At 39.8% G+C, this 27,676-nt stretch overlaps 1 protein-coding gene and 1 long non-coding RNA gene across 11 annotated transcripts; one reads left to right on the top strand and one right to left on the bottom strand.

The window, feature by feature from the left end:
• Positions 1-460: 460 nt before the first annotated feature.
• On the bottom strand, positions 461-5,807 carry LOC146403929 (uncharacterized). Its single transcript, XR_014843954.1, has 2 exons — positions 5,657-5,807; positions 461-4,772 (listed from the first exon to the last, which is right to left on the bottom strand). It is a non-coding gene; the product is annotated as an uncharacterized LOC146403929 (long non-coding RNA).
• Positions 5,440-27,676, top strand: HSD17B7 (hydroxysteroid 17-beta dehydrogenase 7). 10 transcript variants are annotated; one of them, XM_085020429.1, is made up of 11 exons: positions 5,440-5,551; positions 6,077-6,160; positions 7,405-7,472; positions 7,657-7,860; positions 10,740-10,832; positions 11,943-12,057; positions 15,379-15,573; positions 19,356-19,460; positions 20,186-20,242; positions 24,391-24,489; positions 27,362-27,676. In XM_085020429.1, exons 5-11 carry the CDS (start codon positions 10,780-10,782, stop codon positions 27,461-27,463), a joined length of 726 nt encoding a protein of 241 aa, XP_084876555.1. In that variant the 5' UTR covers positions 5,440-5,551; positions 6,077-6,160; positions 7,405-7,472; positions 7,657-7,860; positions 10,740-10,779; the 3' UTR covers positions 27,464-27,676.

Genomic DNA, 27,676 nt, shown 5'->3' with positions numbered 1-27,676 from the left:
GTGGGTTAAAGATCCAGCATTGCCACAAGCTGCAACATAGGTCATAGATGTGGCTCAGATCTGGTGTTGCTATTGGATATGGGTAGGCCTGCAGCTGCAGCTTGGATTCAGCCCTAGCCCAGGAACTTTCATATGCTACAGGTGTAGCCATAAAAGAAAGAAAGAAAAGGAGAGAGAGAGAGAGAGAGAGAGGAGGAAGACAAAGCAAGGAAGGGAGGGAGGAAGGGATGGGAAATGAAAGAAAAAGAAAGAAAAAGAAAGAGAGAAAAGAAAAGAAAGAAAGAAAGACACTTATCTAATATCTTCTGGTCCTTGAGTCCTTCAGAACAATAAATTCTTAAGTATAAGCAACACATGAGCTTTTACTATCTAATGAAATGGGTAACATCTCACTCAGAATAGTTTTGGGCCAGCCTGGTTGTATAGTAGTGATACAAAAAAAAGACAGGTAAAACATATCTACAAGCAAAGCCACATGGCCTTTTATTTTATTTTATTTTCCCACAGTACAGCAAGGGGATCAAGTTAACCTTACATGTATACATTAATTTTTTTTCCCCACCCTTTGTTCTGTTGCAATAGGAGTATCTAGACATAGTTCTTAATGCTACTCAGCAGGATCTTCTTGTAAATCTATTCCAAGTTGTGTCTGATAACCCCAAGCTCCCGATCCCTCCCACTCCCTCCCTCTCCCATCAGGCAGCCACAAGTCTATTTTCCAAGTCCATGATTTTCTTTCCTGTGGAGATGTTCATTTGTGCTGGATATTAAATTCCAGTTATAAGTGATATCATATGGTATTTGTCTTTGTCTTTCTGGCTCATTTCACTCAGTATGAGATTCTCTAGTTCCATCCATGTTGCTACAAATGGCATTATGTCATCCTTTTTTATGGCTGAGTAGTATTCCATTGTGTATATATACCACTTCTTCCGAATCCAATCATCTGTCGATGGATATTTGGGTTGTTTCCATGTCCTGGCTATTGTGAATAGTGCTGCAGTGAACATACAGGTGCATGTGTCTCTTTTAAGTAGAGTTTTGTCCAGATATATGCCCAAGAGTGGGATTGCAGGGTCATATGGAAGTTCTATGTATAGATTTCTAAGGTATCTCCAAACTGTTCTCCATAGTGGCTGTACCAGTTTACATTCCCACCAACAGTGCAAGAGGGTTCCCTTTTCTCCACAACCCCTCCAACATTTGTTATTTGTGGACTTATTGATGATGGCCATTCTGACTGGTGTGAGGTGGTATCTCATGGTAGTTTTGATTTGCATTTCTCTTATAATCAGCGATGTTGAGCATTTTCTCATGTGTTTGCTGGCCATCTGCATATCTTCCTTGGAGAACAGTCTATTCAGGTCTTTTGCCCATTTTTCCATTGATTGATTGGCTTTTTTGCTGTTGCATTTGACAAAGTCCAACATCCATTCATGATCAAGACCCTCGCCAAAGTGGGTATAGAGGGAACATTCCTGAATATAATCAAAGCCATTTATGATAAACCCACAGCAAATATAATACTCAATGGGGAAAAACTGAAAGCCTTCTCACTCAAATCTGGAACAAGACAGTGATGCCCACTCTCACCACTGCTCTTCAACATAGTTTTAGAAGTCCTAGCCACAGCAATTAGACAAACAAAAGAAATCAAAGGCATCCATATAGGAAGAGAAGAGATCAAACTGTCACTGTACACAGATGACATGATACTATACATAGAAAACCCTAAGGACTCAACCCAAAAGCTACTTGAACTGATTAATAAATTCAGCATAGTAGCAGGATATAAGATTAACATTCAGAAGTCAGTCGCATTTCTGTATACCAGCAATGAAATATTAGAAAAGGAATACAAAAATACGATACCTTTTAAAATTGCACCTCACAAAACCAAATACCTCGGAATACACCTGTCCAAGGAGGTTAAGGACCTATATGCCGAGAACGATAAAACTTTAATCAAAGAAATCAAAGAAGATGTAAAGAAATGGAAAGATATTCCATGTTCCTGGATTGGAAAAATCAATATTGTAAAAATGGCCATACTACCCAAAGCAATCTACAGATTCAGTGCAATCCCCATCAAATGACCCATGACTTTTTTCACAGAACTAGAACAAACAATCCAAAAATGTATATGGAACCACAAAAGACCCAGAATTGCCTAAGCAATCCTGAGAAACAAAAACCAAGCAGGAGGCATAACTCTCCCAGACTTCAAGAAATACTACAAAGCCACAGTCATCAAAACGGTGTGGTACTGGTACCAAAACAGACAGACCAATGGAACAGAATAGAGAACCCGGAAATAAACCCTGACACCTATGGTCAATTAATCTTTGACAAGGGAGGCAAGAACATAAAATGGGAAAAAGAAAGTCTGTTCAGCAAGCATTGCTGGGAAACCTGGACAGCAGCATGCAAAGCAATGAAACTAGAACACACCCTCACACCATGCACACAAATAAACTCAAGGTGGCTGAAAGACTTAAATATGACAGGACACCATCAAACTCCTAGAAGAGAACATAGGCAAAACACTTTCTGACATCAACATCATGAATATGTTCTCAGGTCAGTCTCCCAAAGCAATAGAAATAAGAACAAAAATAAGCCCATGGGACCTCGTCAAACTGAAAAGCTTTTGCACAGCAAAGGAAACCCAAAAGGAACCAAAAAAGACAGCTTACAGACTGGGAGAAAGTAGTTTCAAATGATGCAACTGACAAGGGCATAATCTCTAGAATATACAACCAACTTATACAACCCACATGGCCTTCTTGGTAGCTGTTTTTTTGCCCCTGTTTGCAAACCAGAGGCAAGTTAGTTCTGGAGGGGTTTATGAGGACCCAGAAGAGAGCTTTATTATGGAGACGAAAGATCCCTTCACTCATCTTTTTCTGCATAAGAACTATTTCACGCATGATAAAAGAAACCAGAGATTGTTTCCAGGGTTTAGAGTAGAGGCAAATTCACTATATGAAGTTAATGGACACAGGTAGAATTGCTGTATTTGCTGTTCTGATCATGGGCCCAAGGTTTGTCAAGGATAAATGGGATCACTGTGTACCATGTTTTCTTTGAGTTTTGAGGAAAAGAGCCCATGAGCAATACAAGCTCGAGATGACAAGCTTGGGATGATAAAAGCCATACCTACTTACCTATCAATAAAAATGACTTATTGAGCAGTGTCCTATATGTGATAAAATATTTTTAAAATACAAAATTAAATATATGTCTTCAACAGTGTTCTATTCTCCTGGTCTCTCTGGCACCTCTAGCAGTTCATCCCATCTTTCAAAAGTTGCAGAACCTTGAAAGCAGCAATTTCAGCTGAAAGAAGGAAGAGGAAACTGAGGTTTCCTCACTTGGTTTGGACGGACATAATGATGGAAGGAATCCGTTGGTCTTGTTATGGAGTCTTCAGGCCTTCACTTAACTCACAGTCAGTCCTACACTGGTTGTCATCCTAAAATTGTGAGGATGCTGAATCTCCAGAGTCTGGACCCTCCTTGTTGTAGGAATGAGTTTTTCATAGGATAGCCACACAACATTGTGTCCCCTCTCTTATTCATTTTACATGTCATCTCTGATCTCTAGGACACTCTAAAAGAAGACTTTGGATCTGGATTCTAAAAATTGGAGTGCACTATCAGGCCTGCAAGATGGCTGCTCTCTTGTTCTCTGTATAGCCTTGCTCCACCTGGCTCTGCCTCACCCTTACCTTAGGTGCATGACTGCCTCCCTCTCCTAAGTTGAAAGTTTAATGAGTAACTACCTGCGAGATCAGCCCAACACCCAGATAACTATTGTTCTAGCCCTCAGACCAGAATGACTACAGTATGTTTGGTCTATCAATAAGAAACAGCAGCCCTTGCAGCGGTTACTAACCCAAGGAACTATGGGAAGAATGTCCAGGTTGTCCCTGGTAACCAAGGAGCCCTTCTGACATCATGTCTGCAATTACTGATATTCTCCTTCTCTCCTGTGAAGCAAAAATTGCTGCCAGTGTCCTGCCTGCTGTTGGCCATACCCAGTGGGATGTCACTCCAGGATCTTTGCCTCTGACATGTAAGATTCCCCATATAATAAATCATTGATGCCTCTGTTGCTGACTTATGGTTCTTTCCTCTATCTAGTGACTGGGCAGTTGAAAGGATTGCAAGACTGCAGCCCTGTATGAAGTTTATTTTAGGACTTTCAGAAAATATTGTTAAATTGTGGTCTCTTCACAACAGTTGAAAATGGCATAAGGATAGGAGCTGAGTTCCACCCAAATAATAAAGTATTAATGATTTAGAAATCAAATCTTTAATAATCACATTTATTCTTTCAATCTAATTTTATTGGTATGAGTTATCTAATTCTAAACTAATATCAAATTAATCAAAAGCTCTAGGATATTCAAAAGCCAATATAAATGTCCTGTCTTACATCTTTCAGAGAACAGTACTATTCAAAAAGAAAACTTTGAAAGAGGCTATGAAGTAAAGTATGTTCCATAGTTTGATACATGCAGTAGTGTTCCTTAGTGTGGGCCTGGATTGGTGACAGTCCCACACTAAGGACTGTTACCAGTCCACGATAAATCCAGAAACCTAAACATTAGAAACTTTTTTAACAGTTTGGCAGAGTACTCTTTTTGCTTTTTCTTTTTACAGCGACATCTGTGGCATATGGAAGCTCACATTCTCCCAGAGACAAGGGCGGGTCCTTAACCTGATGAGCTACAAGAACTTCTGGCAGAGTACTCAAGTCTGTTGAATCTAATTAAAAAAAAAAAAAAAATGAGGCTTGTATTTTGTATGCCTTTTTCTTTCATTTTCTAGGGATTTATTTTTATTGTATATTCCAAAAGTACCTATCTGGGATGGCTTGGAAAAACGAAGAGGGTCCTTCAGCACAAAGAGTAGGAGGCACATTAAATAGGAGACTACAGTATACGACCCACTATCTCCTATGGAATCCGAGAGTCTCTGATTCCACATCATATTCCAAGTTTTGGAAATTGGTAATTCATGCATGAATAAAATAATAAAATAAAATAAGGAGCTCTGGTGCAAATATCCTGAGTTCCTGCGGTGAAGTGCCAATCCTAGGGGACAGGGTATGGTCCCTATGCGCTCCTGGTACCAGCGCTCCTATGCCCCCGACTGGACGCAATTCCCAACCACGCAAACGCCAAAGGCCTCCGGCGCGTGTAAGGTCATGGGCGGGACACCTCCGCCCAAGAGGGGCGGGGAGAGCCCGGATTGGCTCGGGCCTTGTGCGACACGAGGCTCCACCCCTCGGCCTATCTCACTCCATCCCCGCCCAGGAGCCGGGAGCCAAAGGCTGGCTGCGACTGAGAAAGGGCCCAGCGGAGTCGATGACGCAAAAGGGAGGTGGGGCCTCGTCAGTCCCTGATTGAAGGGCTGGGGGCGTGGCCTGGGCGGGGCGTGGGTCAAAAGGGCTTCCGAGAAGCTTTGCCGGATGCCTGCTTGGCTTGCGCTGCATTGGTGTGTGAGACGATGCGGAAGGTGGTACTGATCACCGGGGCTAGCAGGTAAGGTCTTTGGTTGCCTGTCGGCTGGGCGGGGGTCTGAGGGAACAGGAAGTATCGCGCCGCGATGACTCGCCCCTGACCGTCCCGGGAGCTCCCTTCTCTTACCTTGCCTCTGTGGGGACTCTGACTGAGACCCTGTCCCATTCTCTCCTGGGTCCTCCACTGCATGGGATACCAGGCGTTCCGGCCTCTTGAAGTGCTCAGTATCTGGTGCTTTGCATTAAATATGACAGCAGAAAGAAAATAGAACGCCACTAAGACATGCGTGTTTCTGTGATGATCCTGTTCATATCCAGGAAAACGGCGCTTCCCACGCAGACCTCGCCCCCTTCCGACTTTCCCATCACTTTTTACCATCAGTGCCTGGGCATTTTGCCTGTGACCAGGTGGCTGTATCACTCCAGGTGTTTTATCTGTGCAGGACTTCCGACCCTAGATAAATTTCAAGGTCCATGAACATTAGAACAGTGGGGGGAGAAAATCACATTCCATGTGCAGATCTAAAAATGTAGTATATTTCTCCAGGAACTCAGAGAAAAGGAACTTTTTCCTGTTAAGGCATGGAAGAAGTGCAAGTAACCATTACTGCCAGTGAGTGATTACTCCAAGGTTGGTCATTTGCATTTCAGTGAAAAAGTGTGTGGAGGATGAAACTAACCAAACCACATTCGTTGTTGTTGCTTTTGGAGTTTTGAGGGAATTAAGACTGAAGCTATGTTAAATGGTATTTAAAATTAGTTCGAAATTATGTCTGAGCTGGTTACAAACCCAACACAATGTCCATGAGGATGTGGGTTCAGTTCTGGTCAGTGGGTTAAGGATCCTGCTGAGGCTTGGACAGAAGATGTGGCTCAGATCCACTGTTGCCCTGGCTGTGGCATAGGCCTGCAGCTGCATCTCCCATTCAACCCTTAGCCTGGGAACTTCCATATGCCACAGGTGTGGCCATAAAAAAAAAAAAAAAAAAAGTAAATACATAAAATTAGTTTATTTTTACTTATCTAGCCACTTCCATGTTAACTAAGCCAAACCTGGTAGGTGTCTGTGATGTACAGAATTTTAGTGTGTCTTCTCTCTTGAGTGATCTTAACACCTGGTATGGTGCTTCCTATGTTGAAGTTGCTCAAATAAGTCAGAATTGATTTTGTGTGTTTGCTTCATTTGTATATATTATGTGTAAATATACACTTATAGTAAAGGCCTGTTCTTAAATGAGAGTGAATAAAAATATATTTGATCCTCTGTTTGGAGGGCCAACTGATTGCTGATGGTGCTAGGCCCTTTGCCTGGATCAGCTTACGTTTTGGAAGAAAACTCATTTACTCAGGTTTCCATTGCCATAAGCCAGCCTGGTCTGACTGCTATCCCCATCTACTGTGTGGTTTCACAATGCTCTTTCTGAAGTGGGTAATTTGTTTTTGACACAAGTGCTCATCCCTGCTTCTCCTTCCCGGTACCTATCTTCTATTTCCTCTTTTTCTGTTCTACTTAATCATGTAGAATTCTTTCTCTTCCTGTTGGTTATTCAGTCATAGTAATTGAGAGGGACTTGTACCCCCTGCCATGTTACATATACCTCTTTCTGAAAGATTCATCCATTCCTTATCAGGAATTCCTAGTGCTCCTGATAGTGGCAATGCTACCAACAGATAGTAGGGCCCTTGTCCTTGAGGAACCTAGACAGCAAAGTAAAACATGCACACAGGAAACTTATAATAAGATGCTCTTTTCACTATTTGCTGGTAATGTACTGAATCACTTTTATGAGTGTCATAATCATTGTAAAATGAAAACCACTGGTGAAATAAACTCTGTCTTAAAAGAAATGCTAAAAGGATAGCTCTCATTTGCAGTCCAGCTATTTGCATTGTCGAGCTTTTGTGGAATGAGAAAAACACATACTGGACATTGTCCTGAGCAAGTGAGTATTAGAGGTGGGGGGGGGGTTCCTCCCTTCTTTACATTATTTTTGAGTCCTTTCTGTCTACCCTGGGCTCCTGATGGGAGCCCAGGTTGACAAAATCTGCCTTTTGAGCCAGAGAGAAATGCCTCTATTTGGCACCATCTCAATTAATGCATATTCTGTAATTGAATTGTCCTCTCAGTGGCGTTGGCCTAGCCCTCTGCAGGCGGTTGCTGAAGGAAGACGATGGACTTCACCTGTGCTTGGCCTGCAGGAATTTGAGTAAAGCGGAGGCTGTCCGTGCTTCTCTGCTTGCCTCCCACCCTGACGCCGAGGTCACCACTGTGCAAGTGGATGTCAGCAGCTTGTCATCGGTGTTCCGGGCCTCCAAAGAGCTCAAGGAAAGGTATGCCTCTTGCTGTCAAATTTTCTCTCACATGATTGGGCAACACAACTGCTCATGGAATAAGGACAGGAAAATCTAAAAAGAAATAGGTGAGTTGTAAGAAGTTACACTGAGAAAATCTGTATAGAGTGACCCGTTATATCTCGGTACCACATTTTCATTCTCAATCATAATTTTGACCAGTCCATTAAGATTAATTTGTGAGTACACTTTGACCTGTGGTCAATTGTGAAGGCATATGTTGGTGTAATTCCTTTGATGTTTGAATGCACTTTTTGCACCTTTCTCTCACATGAGAACTTCATTAAGAAGGTAGGGCAGATACCAGTAAGTGAAGAAACTTCCCCAGACTAATAAAAATTTGTCCATTCCCAGACGGTAATTGGCATATAATAAGCATTTGATAAATATTTAGTGTATGAGAGAATAGAGGCTTTAGATGTATAACTTCCCAGAAAGTGTACAATAAATTGCATAGAGGTGCATAATGCATTTTTTTGGAGAGAGGGATGGCATGCTTTCTTTTTTTAATTCTAAGAGGAATTGAATGATCAAAAAAATAAAACCCCTGTGTTAGTCCATGCTGAGCCCTAGCAATATCTGAAATAATTAATAATTTAATTGAATTAATGAATTATTAAGTAAATTTTTCTAATTGAGGCCCCGAGGGAGCAAGAGCTGCTTTATTTTTTTAGACAATGAAATGAAGTTCACTGTAAATAAGGAAGGCTTTCTTGGTAAAAGCGTTGGCTGAGAATAATAGTTTGCATTTTATTTGACTATTGATAGCCATTTACATTACGCTTTTAAGATGTACAAGTTACAAAATGAAACCAGTTTTCTTCACCCCAGTTCTCTTAGCAGCTTTAGCCCTTTGTAAATATGGTTTCTCCCTCCTCTGCTGCTGAGCTCCTAGAATTTTCTGCCACATTACCTTCCTAAAAACTGAGATATTCTAGGTTCCACATTTACTTTTCCATAATGTGTCTCCAAGTCTGTGAAACTGTATAGTTACTACCCCTACTAAGTTAAAAACCCTCAAGTCAGAAGTCATGAATTTCAAGTCATGTTTGCAGTCTTTCTCTCCCAAAACCTCAACCAGTTGCCTCTCTCATCTGTTTTGTATCAATTAAGCTACATTTGCTTATTTACAGAAAAGAACCTTCATCCTCTGTTAGTAGTAGCCTATTTCAATACACTTGACTTTTGAGATTTTAAGTTGTAACATTCATAGTATTGACTGTTCTCAATTGCCTTCAAAGGTTCAAGATATTTAGTGGTCATAGTTTTAGTAATTTAGTATTTGGTAAGCTATTTAGTAATTTCGCCAAAATTTAAGACAGCAAGGCTGTGGGATGAGAGGGAACATTAAGACAATAAGTGAGTTGTGCCAGCTGTGTGTAGCATTTAAGTACAGGTATGATGTGTTTATTTAAATCCCCAAAACAGCTTTCTGTGAGATGAGTGATATTATCCAAATTTAGGAAATGATGGTGATGGTGACAGTCACAAAGTTGGGAATATGGGACAGTGTCCAGATAGACCTCTTGCTTGTATGAAGGATCTCCTACACTTAATGGCCCATATAGATATCTTTGATTATTGACCTGGAGTTAGAGCTGGAGAGAGCTTGAGAAGGATCCCTTCCAGTTGGCTAAAGCAGCATCATTCCTAACACCTGGTCTTTCCACCTATGATACTCTATTAGCTATGTGCAGATGGAAACTAATAATAGTGGTTCTCTTTTATCCAGAATAGAGTAATTGTGTCAATCATTAATGTTTGCTGCAGGAGTAGTAAGTATGCCACTTTACTGCAAGCAGACCTCAATTTGGAAATTTGCAATTTCCACTCTTGGTTAAATATTTCTTCTCTATTCCCAGCAAACTTTGTTAATATACTTAGATGAAAGTTTGCAGATTTGGTAATGGTATAACCAGCAGTAGATGGACCTGCGCTGATTTTGTGGCACTTACATGGATAACCTGATGGTATCAATGTAAGCATTTATAATTAGGGTCATGTGGCTGTTGATCACTTACAGGATGATCAAGAAACATATGTGATCTGTATTGGTGAGCAGATATGATTCTAAGATGCCAACTTTAGTAGCTATGGCCTGTATTGTCCTGGGCTATACAGAGGACACAGAGATAATGTGCTGCATAGAATTTTAGGAGATGTTTTGAATGTTCATGTTGTCTATAAGTATTATGAGAGCAGGTTTTACTTGTCTTGAAACCAATTTAAAAAGAATACAATTAGATTAAGGCTTATGTTGGTGAAAAAGCTTTCTCCAGTCAGCATCTCACAATCTCTCCGTAATAGGTCATTCTAGAGGAAGGCTATTGCAAGTGCCTTATCCCCATTCAGCTTCAGTAATCTCATTGTATTCTTGTAAGCCTTCATCATTTAATGACTCAGAGCACCTGGCCATGAGCAAGGAAAAGTTTCCACATGAATCTAATGCTTAAGTAGATACCTTGGCGTTCAGGTTTCAGCTTGGATGGATCAGATTGGGTAAATAGTGAGGGAAGAAGTGAATTAAAAGAAAAAGCAAAAAACTTTCTAAGACCGGGAGGGTGGGTTTAATAGAAAGTTGCCACATTGCTTTATTAGGAGAACTAAACTGGAAGGAGCATTGATTAGAGAAGGTTTGACTTCAAAGTCCATGGCAGCTCTCCAAATTCTGTTTGAAGCCACAATAAAAAAAGGAATACTCAAATATTTACCATTGCTAAAGAAAAACTGTTGAGAAAGTGACACTGAGGCTTTAGCTTTCTATGCTTTTAGGTTTAGAAAATACTTTCTGTCCTTCCTTGGCCTCCTTTATTCTAGTTGCTCTAGAGATAACACTCTTTTCTTGGTTTTGTTCACAGGTTTCAGAGATTAGACTATGTATATCTGAATGCTGGGATCATGCCTAATCCACAGCTAAATATAAAAGCACTTTTCTGTAGCCTGTTTTCAAGGTAATTTCCATCTTCTAGATGAACTGGGAGGAAGGTGTTTCTTTTTCTGCCCAGTTTTGCCCTCAGTAGGTTCAGTTGAGGGGATGAGAAGGCATTGAGAAGAATGAGGGCAAAAAGGACATGTGCAGCCCTGTCACAAAAGAAAAGTTTTCATCTTTGTGCAGAATGTTGCAAGTCATGATTCTTATGGTGTTCTAGGTCCCCAGAACATTCCAAATGCTTGACTGTTTAAAAGGTCTGCCTGAATGTGGCTATTAGAGAAATCATTTCAGAACTAGGCAGAGACGTCAGTGAGACCCAGGAAGGTGACTTTAAAAGCATTTCCCAGCTGTATGGCAGGTGGTCTGACCATAGGCTGGGGAAATGTATAGAACTAAAGACCTTTCTGGAAGATTCTCAATACATGTTAGTACAGCGGCTTCTAAAAATGTTTACCCACATCCTACAGTAAGAAATAGATTTTATTTTGTGGCCCAGCATATTTATTCCTAAATAGATATTCTCACACTTATCCCATGCTACTTATTGCACTGCTCTTTTGTTTTACTTTGCCATTCAACACACACTCCTACACACAAAATCCCACACTGGTCTTGACCTACTACATTGATCTCAGAGCAAACCACTGTATTAGTATATTCAATGCTTCAAGAATTCCCAGTGATAAAACAGTAATAAAAATTATTATAAAAATAATTTTTTGTTTAAACAAAAATAAATATTTTGTTCATCAGTTAAACACCAGTTTGTGCAGGGGATGACTTTTTCTTTTTGGCATAGCTGTTAATGCCCCAGAGAAGTTTACCTGTAACCTGATTAGGAAAGAGGTGGAGACAGTTTTTGCACAAGGTTTTTGAGAGACTCAGTTTCCTTTAGGTAGTATGAGCTTAGTATGGAAGGACTTCTGTGAATTGGGGGTAAGAAAGCATTTTTGCATTTGATTTAGTACTCGCATTAAACCATGCTGAGAAATAGGAATTTTTGTTCCTGTTATTCTAGAATTAAGGAAAATATAGTGTTGGGGAGGGAGAGGGCAGGAAAGGGTGTCTCTTTAGTATCTTCCCTTAAAGAAGCTTTAAAAAGTGATGCAATTGTCTTCTGCTGTTTCAGAAAAGCGATTCATGTGTTCTCCACAGCTGAAGGACTGTTGACCCAGAATGACAAGATCACTGCTGATGGGCTCCAGGAGGTGTTTGAAACCAATATCTTTGGCCACTTTATCCTGGTAAAAAGGCTTTGGGCTTAATAAGCCAACACTTAGTGCTATGATCCTAAACACTTGTTAAGCTCATTAGTTTATGGCTAATGTTCAATCTTGAGTTTAAGTAGGGTGATCACTCTACCTGTTGAAACCATTGCTTCCCTAAAGCAGTCTATTGATGTATTTTTTTTTTTTTTTCTTTTGACATCAGCTTTAGAGAGCAGAGAGAAAGTAAGAAATGAACACTCAAATGCCATCAGAAACAATGTACGGAACTGCACCAGTGTTGTTCTAAATGGTCTTTGAAACTGGGCTTGGTATCAGATAGGATGGGGGAATAATAGGTGAGCCATTAGTAAACAGTACCACACAGTTAATCTTTTACTGTTTTGATTTGTGATTTCTTAGGCATCCGGACTTGTGTGTTACAATCCCAGACACATATAAAGTTAAGCAAGGGATGTATCTATGCTGTTCTGTGCTTTTGCCTCAGGATTAATCTTGCAGGACAGCTTTACCATCTAGACTTGAGTAATGCCTGGGTCTGTTGCCAGTTGTTTATTTGTAACTCCTTGGTGTGGGAAGAACTCCTGATGCTGGGTTTGGCTGCACAGAACTTTTATATTCACAATTGCTTTTTTTCATATTAAGCCTAATTTCCCTCAAAATTGGACCTCCTGTGGACTAGCTTGTATATACAGTAATTGAAGATAGATGCCAACTTTGGAATATTATAAAACCACTAGAAGAAATAAGATAACTATTTTGCAATTACATGGGGCAGCCTCCAGTATTTTATTATTGAGACAAAACAGCAGGTTGTAATTTGTATGGTGTGATCTCATTTGTATAAACAAACAGAAAAAAATATGTATCTTTACACACTGTGTATACATGTATATACTATTTCTAGAATGATACCAATGAAGTTTGGAACAGTGGTTGCCTTTGATGAACCAGGTGCCAGGGATATCAGGAATGAGTGGGGGATTCATGTTTCATTCTATATCTTTTAGGGCTTTAAAAAAATGAGATATTACCTTTGTGACAAAAGTTAATTTTTTTAAAATGTAGTCAGGATGGGCTTGAGAGCTGATCATGTTTTATAACTCTACAGAGATCCATTATCTAACATTTCCTTTATCTTTTTATAATCCTCTCCTTTTTCTTTACCCTCTTTGAATTATTAAATTAATTGGCAATGATAGAGGATAAGTTAATTGTTGGTATTAATAGTCTGTTAATTTTTTGATGAATCTAGTATTTATAAAATCAAGTTGTTAAGAAAATCTAGTATTTGGGTAATCTGGCTTGGGGGAAAAGCAGAGGAGAGTTGTGGTCATGGGCACAATTATAACAGGCGTCCTGGTGATGTGACTTATTCTTGTGTATCCTTATATAGGCAGGCATATCAGCAGGGGTTTGGGGATCAAATTATCAAGTAAAATAATAGGAAGGTTTATGATACCTTCTGCTCTCCCCAGATTAGTTTTCAGAATCTTACCACTTTTTAGGGAACACAACTTGGATTCTAGGCACAGGTGTAAATGTATTATGTAATGGATCTTTCTCCTGTTTGGTTATGTATAAAGTGACCAAGCTTTTAGAGCTGTTAAAAGACCAGAGACAATCTCTGTAATACTCAAGGCCCTGTGCAGTAGTACAGCCATGGAACCAGGTGGCTGGTTGAGCATGATTTAATCTTGTGTTTATGAGTTCTCTTGACTGCATTTGACGTAAATGTTCATTGCCCATCTGAAAGTTTTCCTTAGTTTTAAGATAGTTTTAGATTTATGGAATTATTGCAAAGAGAGTTTCTGCATACATTATGCCAGTTTCCTCTATTATTAACATCTTACATTGGTGTGGTACATTTGTCACAATTGGTAGACCAATATTGATACGTTACTGTTAACGAAAGTCCATACTTGACTCAGATTTCGTCTGTTTTGTGTAATGTCCTTTTTTAGTTCTAGCATCCCATCTAGGATACCACATTGTGTTTAGTAGTCACATCTCTTTAGGCTCTTCTTGATTGTGATAGTTTCTCACACTTTCCTTGCTTTTGATGATCTTGACAGCCTTGGGATTATTGCTCAAGTATTGTATAGACAGCTGCTCAGTTGGGATCTGTCTGTTTTCTCATGGTTAGGCTTGAGAAAAGTGTTTAGTGGAGATAGGCTTAAGAAAAATGTTTTGTGGAGATAAAGTGCCATTCTTATCACCCTCCTATCAAGAGCACATACTGTTAATATGACTTAGTATTGATGTTACCTTGATCCTGACTTGATGTAGTACTTATCAAGTTTTTCCATTGTAAAGTTACTTGCTTTCTTTCTCCCTTTACATTCTGTACTTTTTGGAAGAGAGTTACTTATGTGTGGCACACATGTAAGTGGCTGTACTTGACCTCCTTAAGGGTGGAGTAGGTATATAAATTATTTGGAATTTTTGTGCAAGGGAGATTTGTCTATTTTCCTCTATTTACTTCTTTTATCAGTTAATTATACCTCAGTAAAAGCTGAAAAGAATCATTTGTTATATCCATGTGGACTCATGGATGTGTATTTTCTACTTTGAATTATAGGTACTTCTTTATTTTCCTGCTCAGGTTTGGGCCATTGGGAGCTCTTTTGGTTGGAACTTCTGTATCTTTGACATACCATCATCATTATGGCTTTCTGTTTTTGTTGTGAGCATGTCCTTTCTGTCACCACAGGATGTTTCAGGCTTATCTTGTATATTTCTTGTCCTAGTCCTAGAATCAGCCATTTCGCTAAGGAAATCTGATTCCTTCTATTGGAGAATGGCATAAGAAAACAAGATCTGAGTGCTTATTGATGTTCAGATTACATTTGCTTTTATATCTTCTCAGCTAACAGAGCAAGGACATATCTATGTGCATACTAACCCATTTATCTATAAATAATCTATAAATATTTTATATTTAACCATCTGTATTTCTATTAAGCAAAACATGGGTTCAAGCTGATACCTCTAACTCAAGTCCCTTACCACAGGGATCAGTCTAGTCTCCTTCCCTTGCTTTCCTGTAATGCCCCATTCCAACAGTGACCCACCTGTTCAGTTCTAGTTTACATTTATAGTGGTTTCAAAATTGTTATCCCGGGAGCTCCTGGGTGGCTTAGGAGTTAAGGATTTGGTGTTGTTACTGCTATAGCTTGGGTTCAGTCACTGGCCTGGAAACTTCTGCATGCCAAAGTTTGGCACAGCCAAAAAAAAAAAAAAGAAGGAAAGAAATGCTTAAAAAAAATGTTATCCTGTCCCCCTCCCCAAATATATTTTAGTACACTTTTTGGTCCTTTTTTTTCTTCCCTCATTCAGATTCGGGAACTGGAATCTCTTCTGTGCCACAGTGACAGTCCATCTCAGCTCATTTGGACATCATCCCGCAATGCAAGGAAATCTAATTTCAGCCTTGAGGACATCCAGCACAGCAAAGGCCAGGAGCCCTACAGCTCTTCCAAATATGCTATAGACCTTCTGAGTGTGGCTTTGAACCGGAAATTTAACCAGCGGGTGAGGCCTGTCTCAGTGATATGGAAATGGCAGGGCAGTGATATCTGAACTGCAGTGGATTCCCTAGTAACATGGCTGGCATTCTGTTAACTATTGTAGTTTAGAATATGAAGTACTGTTTCTGGAGCAGGATTGCTATGAGGACAAGACAGGACATGACTAAGATTGATAGTTGTGTCTAGGAAAGTTTTAGGGAAGAGATAATTGTCTCTTGACCTTTTAGGTGTTTTGCAGGGGGCTTCATTCACTATTCTGTAGCTCTTCAGGAACTATAATTTATACAACAGAATGACACTATTAATAATATCAATAGCTACTAGAAAGCACTTGCTATATTTTAGGTGCTGTACTTTTTCATCTGAGTACCTCATTTAATACCTTTCCCATCACAGCGAGTTAGGTCTGAGTATTTTAATTTTCATACAAGGACACTAAAGTTTGGAGCCATTAAGTCCTTTACCCAGAAGCGACACAGCTAGTAAATGGTAGAGCTTGGAGTTGAGCCCAAAGCTGTATGACTTTATAGCTTGGACTTTTTCCTAAGCCATGCTGCCACCCAGTGTTTAGTGTATCAGATGTTACAGGACAGTCAGTAGTTATTTCTAACTACTAGCCTTCTGGATAGTAACCTTTTTTTTTTTTTTTTTTTTTTTTTCAGGGCCGCACCTGCGGCATATGGAGGTTCTCAGGCTAGGGATCAAATTGGAGCTACATCTGCTGGCCTATGCTGCAGCCACGGCAACACCAGATCTGAGCTGCACCTGACGTACACTACAGCTCATGGCAACACCAGATCTTTAACCCACTGAGAGGGGGCCAGGGATTGAACCTGTGTCCTCATGGATGCTAGTCATATTTGCTTCCACTGAGCCATGGTGGGAACTCCTGGATAGTGGATCCTGGTCTCTGTGAGGACCCTGGGTTTAGAGAGCAGCCCTTGTCAGTCATGCTGGCTCCTTGTGGCCTCTGTGTTCTGGAACTCACTGCTTCTTTGTATGTCTCTCTTGCCCAGGTCTAAAATCTTAACTGCAAATTCTAGTCTTTCCCATGGGTATTTCCCTTTGTTTGCTTTGACTGTGCTGTTTGAATGTGGGACTGGGGAGACATTTAATTCCACTAATATTTATAAAAGACTTACCATGTTTTGGGTACTGCCCCAGGCCTAGAAATGAGGAGGAAGAAAAAATAAAAAAAGACAGTGAAGAAGCTCTCTGTCCTTAAGGGAACTTCTTTGATCATGCATTAGATACAAAAATCTAAGCCTTATGTGGTCTAGACCTGATTTATTCTGAAACGGAGACTTTTACCTGATGGAATTCTTGCTTCGGAGATCTGGCTCTTGAAATTAAGCCTCTTAGTGAAGAGGATGGTGTAAAAGTAGAAGCTAAGAGCATATTCTCTAGAACTGCATTTGAATCCTGGCTCTATCACCAGCTTTGTAATCTTGGACAAAGTATTTCATCTCCTTGCACTTCATTTTTCTCATCTGAAAAACAAGGATAATAAGAGTGCTTGCCTCATAGATTTGTTGGGAGGATTGAATGACAGGATTGGTGTGAAGCAGTCCCAGTGGTGCTTCATGCGCAAAATATGCATGTGTGTGCAAGTGTCTGCACACTTGTGGGTGTGAGTAGGTGGGGGTGTGTGTGCTTATGTTCATATATAGGTGCATGAGTGCGCATATCCACATGCATATGTGTGGGTTTTGTGGGCGTGCATGTGTGTGAATGTGATTGTATATGTGGCAGGTATGTGTGGGTGTAGATGTCTATGGGCCTGTGGCCATGTGATCTGCAAATGTGTGCGCGTGTGTGTGTTGGCTGTTATTATTACTGTTGTTATTTGAACCCAGTGTGTTGGTCCCATTGTGAGCCTCCTTCTGAGGTTTCTTGAGATGTTTAAAAATGTGTCAAACTGCTTGCCCTCTGGAAGCTGCCTTTTAAGGGGAAGGCCAGAGTGGATTAGCTTCTCTTTTCATAAAAAGCTCTGAGAATTTTCCTCATCTTGATTGTCAAGAGAGTTTTGGGAATTTTACCTTTTATAAAAAAGGGAGACTTAGCTAATGCTGCTGCCTCCTAACATCTGTGTGGTTGGTTCACAGCCCCTTGTTTTTTTTTTTTCTCCTTGAAAAAAAGAAGAGCCAAGTAGCTAAGAAAGAACTCCATCCCTTTGAGGCCTTGTATTACTGGAAATGTTTCCGGTCCACACAGGCTGCCTGACAGACTCTAGCCAGCCATGAATGACCCCTCCCAGCCATAGTCTTGTGGGAATATTCAGGGTCATCACACTCAACCCCTAGGATTAAACATGTGCAGGGACTGTAGTCTTGGATAAGACGGCCTCCTTGTTTGTGTTTGGTTGTTGTTGTTGCTTAATGTCAGAAAGCCATACATATTGGAAGCCCTGGATTTTACTTCACAGATGTTTTCATTTAGAGCTGAATAGGCCCTATCTCTTCCTGGCTGCTTCCCAGAATTAGAAATTTTCCTTAGCTATCTTTGGGGCAAAACATTCTCGGGGGTAGTTTTCGGTATCTGAGGCTCCTGACATTTTTCAGAGGGCTGTTGGTAAATCAAGGGGACTCTTGGGGGCTGGATTATCCATGCAAGGTACCGCCAGGCCCCCGCAGCACTGGAAAAAGGAAGGAGAGCTGCCCACTGCCCGCCTCTGATGCTCAGGGTGCTTTCGGTCCACTGAACTGTCTCTGTCACACTGGCACTTTCTTTTTTTTTGTTTGTTTTTTAGGGCTGCACCTGGGGACAATGGAAGTTTGCAGGCTAGGGGTTGAATCAGAGCTGCAGCTGCCAGCCTACACCACAGCCACTCTGAGCCACCTCTGCAACCTACACCACAGCTCACAGTAACACCGGATCCTTAACCCACTGAGCGAGGCCAGGGATCAAACCCGCATCCTCATGGATACTTGGGTTCATAACCCACTGAGCCACAATGGGAACTCCCCATTATTTTTGGCACTTTCTATCTTTTGTTTAAAGGAAAAAATAAGATTAAAGGTGATAAAAATGTGAATTAAAATGGTCCATATCAAACTAAGGTAAACTGTAGTAAAAATTTAAACCAAATAAACTAGTAAAACAAATCCCAGTGGCGCCAAGGATTGCTAAAGACTACCCAGGTCCCTTTCTAACTGCTGTGTGCTCTGTGTTAACTGGGCCTCTCTTCAGAGAACAGATCTCTCTAAAATGAGGAATCCTAGGTTAAGGGCCCTAGAGATCTTCAGTTGGAGGAGGTCTTTGTGGAACCACATAGCCCTTTGTTTCTCTCTGATGCCAGGAGCTCCCACCTCAAGCTAGAGTGATGGGCCTTACGTTCCTGTAGGGAAACAAACACACATGAGGTTTTACTGTATTGACTAGATCACACTCTTCTTTCAGGCAAAGATTGTACTGTGTATGTCTTTTTTATTATTATTTTAAAAATCTCAACTGCTTGTTTTGATTGGTTGACTGAGCTTCAATTAAGTCAATAACATGGAAAAGTCAGGTAACTGGTTTCAAGCTTGGCTGTTCTTTTTATTGTAAGTGTCATGAGAATAGAGACATTTTCTTAGACTTGTGCATCCTGTATGCCTCTTATAATGAGTTCTCATGATTCTTAAACTGAAATGGTATAACCAGCTTCAAGGACAACTTAAAGCCTAAATCCTTGATGCCGTAGATTCCTGGCTTATTTGTGTATCTCCTTTATTAACTAGCATGTAAGTGGATTTGGTCAATGTGTATTGAATTAAAATTGATTGCTACCCCTCTCTCTGCTCCCAGGGTTTATATTCCAGTGTGGTGTGTCCAGGGACCATGTTGACCAACTTGACATATGGAATTTTATCTCCTTTTATGTGGATGCTGATCATGCCAATGATATGGCTGGTAAGTGGCACCCACGTCTTTTCTTAGTTTACTTTGTCTGTTTAAGTTGGAACCAAAAAGGTCTGTTTAAGGATTGGGAAATGATTTAAGAAATAGAACCTGAAGATGGCACAATACCATTTCACTCAAGGGCTTTAAATTTACCTAATATGTAACCTTTGCTCCTACCATCTGATATTCCCACTGCACCACCGTCTGAGTGTCCACTTTTCTTTAAGGCAATGTTTCTTTGATTATGCACCATAGATCCCAAGAGTTCTATGATTGCATAATTTGGGGAAAGCAGTGTTAAGCAATATTAAATGGGATTTCTCTGAGCTGTTAGTGTGGTCACATGCATGAAAGTTCCCAAGAAGGCTATGATTGTACATTGTATCATAGAATCATGTTTTTGCTTGTTTATTTTATATTTTGAGCATCTTGCAGGACCTGTGTTCCTCTGGCACATACTAGAAATCGCTTTTAGGAAATACCCCTCCCTTGTAGAGCTCAGGAAGAAATATCCCTACATTATGGCAGGCATAGAAAAAAGAAGAGAAGGAAATGTGCTTTCATGTTAAAAGTGGTTGATTTGGAGCGATAGAGATTAAGTGATATTTATTTTTCAAAACGTAAAAAGTACTATGATAAGAAATGCAGGTTTCTTTTTTAACGTATAAGTGAATAATGCTTTCATGACTTGACTCTAAACCACCACAAAATGACTATTGTTTTCTTTTTCTCAGTTGCGCTTTTTTGCAAATGCTTTCACTTTGACACCGTACAATGGAACAGAAGCACTGGTATGTTACTAGAATTTCGGTATCTTGCCTTTACTTCACAGATGTAAACTGTTCACTGGTTTAGAAACAATCTTAACAGAGAAGATAGGAGAACGAGCTCTGAATAATCAAGGTCCTGTTTTGGATGAAGGTAGCCCATAAGGCTGAGTGCTGAGCATTAGGAGTGAACTTTGAAAGTTTAGTATTTTTCATGGTTGTGAGGACAGCACTTAGGTGGAAGCAAGATATGCCTGCAGCCCGAGAAGAACTGGGCAGTAGGATACTGGAGGGGCAGGCAAAATGAGATGCTGGCTGGGTAGTCAGTGTGAGATTTCCCGTGGAGGAGGTATGTTTTGTGGGTCCAGAGTCGAGGCAGCAGAGTCCAGCTCCACTGCCTTATATGAAGGTGTTCTTTCCCCCGTTAATATTAGAGAATCAAGTTGTCACTTTATTAGAAAATGAGTATGTTTCCTTAAATCACACATGGCAAATAGATTACATGTGTTTCCTCATCAGTGTCAGATTACTAACGGATCATAATACTCTTTTCTGTTCTACACAAATGACATCTCTGAATATTATTCAACTCAAGGTCCCCAAGGCTTCCTCTACTAATGGATCAGAATCATCATACAAGATTAAACTTATTTGACCTCTGTGCTTTACCCCATCTGGTTGAAATTCCGTTGTATTAAAGTCAGTTCTTTGTGAGTCTCCCCTCATTCCACTTAGCTCCTTCAGGATTTTTGCTATGCATCTGGAAAACTTGAGAGCCCAGCACTGTAGTGTTCTTACTTAGCAGAGTCTTAAACTATAGCTGAATTGAAATTAACTAAGGAAATCATTAAGGGAATTGGTTTGGCACTCTCGTTTTGGTAAACATTGCAGAAATGTGTTTATTGTAGGGACACAAATTGATAATAGAAGCAAGTACTTTTATTTATTTGTTGTCTGTTATTTTTTCTTGCTTTATTGAGATGTAATTGACCTATAACACTGTGACATACAATGTGTTGAAATGATTGATACTTCGTATTGAAAAATGATTACCACTGTAGGATTAGTTAACATCTCCATCACTTCATGTAATTTTTGTGGTCAGAATGTTTAAGAACATTAAAATCTACTCTCTTAGAAACTTTAAAGTGGCTATTGTGAATAGAGCTGCTATGAACATAGGGGTACATGTATCCTTTTGAATTATAGTTTTGCCTAGATATATGCCCAGGAATGGGATTGCTGGATCATAGGGTAGTTCTATTTTTAGCTTTCTGAGGAAACTCCATACTGTTTTCTATAGTGGTTATAGCAATTTACATTCCCACCACCAGTATAGGAGGGTTCCCTTTTCTCCATGTCCTCTCCAGCATTTGTTATTTGTTGACTTATTAATGATGGCCATTTGGACTGGTGTGAGGTGGTACCTCATTGTAGTTTTGATTTGCATTTCTCTAATAATTAGTGATGTTGAGCATCTTTTCCTGTGCCTACTGGCCATCCGTATGTCTTCTTTGGAGAAATGTCTTTTTAGGTATTCTGTACCTTTTTCAGTTGGGCTTTTTGTTGTTAAGTTGTATGAGTTGTTTGTGTATTTTAGAGGTTTAAGCACTTGTTGGTTACATCATTTGCAACTATTTTCTCTCATTCTTTAGGTTGCCTTTTTTTTTTAATGGTTTCCTTTGCTGTGCAAAAACTTGTAAGTTTGATTAGGGTTAGGGTCTTTTTTTTTTTTTTTTTGGCTTTTTAGGGCCACATGTTTGGAATATGGAAGTTCTCAGGCTAGATAGAGGTTGAATTGGAGCTGCAGCTGCTGGCTACAGCCACAAACACAATGAATAACTAACCCACTGAGCGAGGCCAGGGATCAAACCTGCATTCTCATGGGTACTAGTTGGGTTTATTACCACTGAACCACAGTGGGAACTACCTCCATTTGTTTATTTTTGCTTTTATTTCTTTTGCCTTGGTAAACTGCCCTAAGAAGACACTTGTATGATTAATGTCAGAGAATGTTTTGCCTATATTCTCTTCTAGGAATTTGATGGTGTCATGTCTTATGTTTAAGTTTTTAAGCCATTTTGAGTTTATTTTTGTGCATGGTGTGGGGATGTGTTATAGTTCCATTGATTTACATGCAGCTGTTCAATTTTCCCAGCACCACTTGCTGAAGAGACTTTTTCACATTTTATATTGTTGCCTCCTTTGTCGAAGATTAATTGACTGTAGGTATATGGGTTTATTTCTGGGTTCTCTATTCTGTTCTATTGGTCTGTATGTCTGCTTTGGTACAAGTACCACATTGTTTTGATTATTGTAGCTTTGTAATATTGTCTGAAGTCTGGGAGAGTTATGCTTGTTTTTTTCCCTCAGGATTGCTTGGCAATTCTGGGTCTTTTATGGTTCCATAGAAAGTGTAGGATTATTTGTTCTAGTTCTGTGAAAAATGTCATGGGTAATTTGATAGGAATCACATTAAGTCTGCAGATCACTTTGGGTAATATGGCCATTTTAACAATATTAATTGTTCTAATCCAGGAGCATGGGATATCTTTCTATTTCTTTGAATCTTATTTTGTTTTCATTTTTTAAAGTTTTGTTGAAGATTAGTCGATTTACAATGTCATGATATTTTTTCCTGTACAGCAAAGTGATTCAGTTATACATGTACACATAAATCCTCTTTAATTTCCTTTATTAATGTTTTTTAGTTCTCAGCATATGTCTTCTACCTCCTTGGTCAGGTTTATTCCTAGGGTTTTTTTTTTTTTTTTCTTTTGGTGTGATTTTAAAAGGTATTGTTTTTTGTATTCCTTTTCTAATATTTCATTGTTAGTGTATAGAAATGTAACCAATTTCTGAATGTTAATCTTGTATCCTGCTACTTTGCTGGATTCATTGATCATATCAAGTAATTTTTATGTAGTGTCTTTAGGGTTTTCTATCTATGGTAGATACATATTTTTTAAGAAAATAGATTTTCTTTGAAAGAATATACAAGCTACTAGCAAGAGTTCTTGCTTCTAGAGAGGAGAACTGGGTGGCTGGAAAATTGGGAGAGGAGGAAGATTTTTTTACATCTTTGATTGTTGTATATATGCATATTCATTTATTAATAAAATGCAGTATTACGTCAGTGACCTGCACTTTGCTGGCATGAATTGAGTACCCACTCCAAATAAGCTCCGGTTCACATGCCATGAATTTTAATTTGGAAACTAAGAGACAGCTAAAATATGAGGGCTTTTGGACTTATTTATTTATTTATTTATTTGTCTTTTTGCTATTTCTTGGGCCGCTCCCACGGCATATGGAGGTTCCCAGGCTAGGGGTCGAATCGGAGCTGTAGCCACCAGCCTACGCCAGACCCACAGCAACGAGGGATCCGAGCCGCGTCTGAGACCTACACCACAGCTCATGGCAACGCCGGACCCTTAACCCACTGAGCAAGGGCGGGGACCGAACCCACAACCTCATGGTTCCTAGTCGGATTCGTTAACCACTGCGCCACGACGGGAACTCCTGGACTTATTTATTTTTAACCATGTTTCAGATCTATTATATTCTCTTTGGCTGTGTTTTCTTTATATCACTTTTTGCTTGTTTTTTTAAGTTTTGTTGAGTTATAGTAGACATATTACATATTTAAGAGGTATCATTAAAAAAGACAAAAAAGTAAAAAAAAAAAAATAAAATGTATGATTAAGTTTTGGCATACCTAGACACCAGTGAAACCTTTACCACTATCAAGCTGATGAGTATTTCCATCACTTACCTTTACCACTTTTTCTTTTTTGAGTTCTACAAGTTTTATTGTGGTAAAATAAACAATATATCCTATTTAAACAACCCACTGAAATGTCTGTCCTATGGCATCACTTACCATCATTTTTTTAAAATAAAATTTTCAAATTTAATTTTTAAAATAAATTTCTATCCTGTGGTATCATTTGCCATATTTTTTAAAATAAAATTTTAACATTAGTAAGCAGGCTGTCCTACTTCCTTCAAATTATAGTAGTGGTTTGTGAAGGCATTGCAGGTTGCTGATGCTATTTAGGAGGATTTTTAGAATTTCTTTGGGGCTGTGTAAAGTGCTAATTGTAAACCCCTTCCTGCCTCACTCACCTTCAGCAGAAAAGAAGAATCATTGACACCCTCTTCCTTTCCAGGTCTGGCTTTTCCACCAAAAGCCTGAGTCTCTCAATCCTCTGGTGAAATATCTGAGTGCCACCACTGGTTTTGGCAGCAATTACGTAACGTCCAAAAAGGTGAATGCTTCCTTTGTTTTCCTTTGAGCTTGCTGTTGGGCTGATGGACTGGTCCCTGGGTTCCTGAGCAGCCCCACCAGCTGCCCAGCTTCTCTCCCCTCTTTGCTTGCTAGCATCACACTGGCCTGTTTTCATTTCTGTCTGCTCCCTTCTGACTCTGAGCCTTGGCACACCTTCTCTCCTCCTAAGCTGCTCTTACCCTTCTTGTTTCTGCTGATTCATTTCTATCGTTTATCCTTAAGATCTCAGCTTTTCTCTCAGCCTTCTGTGACCTTTTACCTCAGGTCAGGTGCTTCCATGCTAGGCATCTTTGACGTTTTGTGTAGTATTCATCCAGGGGTGGGCCCCTTGTCCCAGGATAAGCTCTATGAGGAGGGGGATCACACCCCCTTTCGTAGCACGTTGCCTTGCACATGGAAGGTACTCAAGAAATGTGTCACAAGTTGGATGAAATTTAAGCTTCTCTCTGAGAGAAGTTAGCTTTCCTTTGAGTATTCAGTTCCTCTTGTGACAGTTATTAGAAGAGGCAGGTGATGGAGTTTGAGGAAAAAAATGAGTGCTTCATTTTTTAGACTCTGCGTAATCTTCTTAAATGAAATTAAACAGTTATATATTAGGAAATGAGAAAATTTATTTCGACCCTGTAAGAATTGCTTTTGTTGTATTATTATGAATAAAGTGTATTTTAGCCTCCCATTTTTTTTTTTTTTTACTGCCTAGTATATTGTGAGGAAGCATTGGCATAACAAAATTAGATTGGAGCAAGTAAGTTATAGTCGTAATTGGCAGTGATCTTATCTGTATGTCAGTAGTTTGAGGTCTAAGGGGAAACATGCCCTCTGCTTCCTATAGTATATGTTTACTAAAAATGAACTGATGAACCTACAGTGTTTTCCAAAATATGTTCTGTGGGATACTAGTTCCTTGAGAAGATTTACAAAAAGCAGTTTGTCAGCCAAATGAGTTTGAGAAATGCTTCATATTATATTCCCTTCTTTCAGAGATGTGCACAATGCACTTTAGCCCAGTAAAGGCTTTGAGCAGTTGATGCAATTAAGCAATATTCCTGACATGTTTAATCCTGGTGTTTCTTAAGTTGTTCTTAACTGTATGACCTTTTTTTTTTTTCCCCTTCAAATTTTATGTAACACGTAATAACATCCCAAAGAACACACTTTGGGAACTCTCTTGTAAAATAATAAGCTTACTTTTAGGCTGAGTTTATTTAAATTTGCTAAGTATTGATCTTGAGGGAGTGATTTGTTTCCCAAGAGGAGAAAATGTTTAATTTTATACATCAAAGTATTTTATTAGCATTTCCTGGAAATGCGTTACTGAAAGTGTTTTGACCTTTGATTAATTTTGAGAGTCAGCTTTTTGCTCTGTTAAAAAGGCTGGGTTGAACTAAAGAGATCTATAATACCTCTTCCAGTTATGAAATGGAAAAAACTCTAACATGATTGAATTAATATAAATGATATTTCCAAAATGTTATAAAGCTTAGTTTTTAGCCTTTTCGCTTTGTGGGGTTTAAGCTCTTGTTGTATAGTTTAAGCTCTGTATTGGCCTGAAAAGAGACAACACTTTATTTTATGGGAGCTAAACATTTGCCTTTACAAATAGTGTATCAGTTAAAATTAGATTTTGTACAAAATAGATGAATGTAAAATAAGAGTAGATTAAATAAGATAGAAGCTTAGAAGTTCCCGTCGTGGCACAGCGGAAACGAATCTGACTAGGAACCACGAGGTTGCTGGCCCTGGCCTGCTCAGTGGGTTAAGGATCCAGCATTGCCCTGAGCTGTGGTATAGGTCACAGATGAGGCTCGGATCCTGCATTGCTGTGGCTGTGGCGTACACTGGTGGCTACAGCTCTGATTGGACCCCTAGCCTGGGAACCTTCATATGCTTCAGGTGCAGCCCTAAAAGGACAAAGAAAAAAAAAAAAAAGAGCTTAGATTTCTTGCATGTAAAGCATATTGGAGAGAGGAAGCCTTGTGTTATCCTGGCAGCTCTGCAAATTGTCATGTACCCAGGTTCCTTCCACCACCACTCTGTTGTCCCCAAGGTGTGGCCCTCATTCTTATGTCTCAGGGCAGTGGTATGGAAAAAGGGAGATGGAAAGATAGTCCTGGGTAGTACTGCACAACACTTCCACTTACATCTCATTGGCCAGAACATAGCCACATGGTAGGTACCTCTAGCATCAGTGGAGGCTGGATATGAGAAGGGAATTGAGCCCAGCTGAAATCAAATTAGGAGGTAGGCAGCGGTTAGATTTTTTTTTTCCTGTTTTTTAGGGCTGCACTCATGGCACATGGAAGTTCCCATGCCAGGGGTTTAATCAGAGCTGCAGCTGCCAGCCTACGCCATAGCCACAGCAGTGTGGGATCCGAGCAGAGCCTGCAACCTACACCACGGCTCACAGCAACTCCGGATCCTTAATTCACTGAGCAAGGCCAGGGATCAAACCCACATCCTCATGGATACTAGTCAGGTTTGTTATCACTGAGCCACAATGGAAACGCCTAGAAATTTTTTTTAAAACCTCTTGATTTTCCCGTTTTGTCCTTTCTTCTATCACAGGTGTTTAATGTCTTCGGTTATTGGGTACAAAGGAGTTAGGGGAGACAGCAAAGCTCAGGTCTTTGTTGTGCTATTTAAGGGAAACCTCAGTAGGCTTGGTGAGGGGTGGAGTTTGGACTGAGTTAATGTGTCATCAGGATTCCTAACACCTTGTGTGGCTTCAGCCACAGCCCTTTCCAATTAGCCTCCCTTTTTTGGTTCTCTTACATATGTTCAGTGGCTTCCTCTTATTCAAATACTATTTCACTTTTTCTTTCTGGTTATCACTATCTTTGCTTCTTTTCCAGATGGACCTAGATGAAGACACTGCTGAAAAATGTTACCAAAACTTACTGGAACTGGAAAAGCATGTCAGGGTTACCATTAAAAAAACTGATAACCAGAGCTGATGATGAGGCTCTCTGAAACCTTTCATACCATCTGTGGATTCTGGAGCATGTCGGTTTCTACTGAGGGGGATGATACGCATTTGTGGTAAATTATGAACTCTGATAGTCTCTTCCTTCATTTCAGAATCACCTCTCGGGCTGTGCCTGAGGAAAAGATTGATAAAATGTCAGTTATTCTTAAGAATGGTGTCACATTAAAATTGAGTCACCCAA

This window comes from Sus scrofa, chromosome 4 (genome assembly GCF_054392235.1).
Source record: "Sus scrofa isolate SSC_HxYL_T2T_F1_AM1 chromosome 4, Sscrofa_HxYL_maternal_Yorkshire_Landrace_v2.0, whole genome shotgun sequence".
Lineage (NCBI taxonomy): Eukaryota > Metazoa > Chordata > Mammalia > Artiodactyla > Suidae > Sus > Sus scrofa.
The sequence above is the reverse complement of the archived record's forward strand: the minus strand, read 5'-3'. Positions and strand labels throughout refer to the sequence as shown.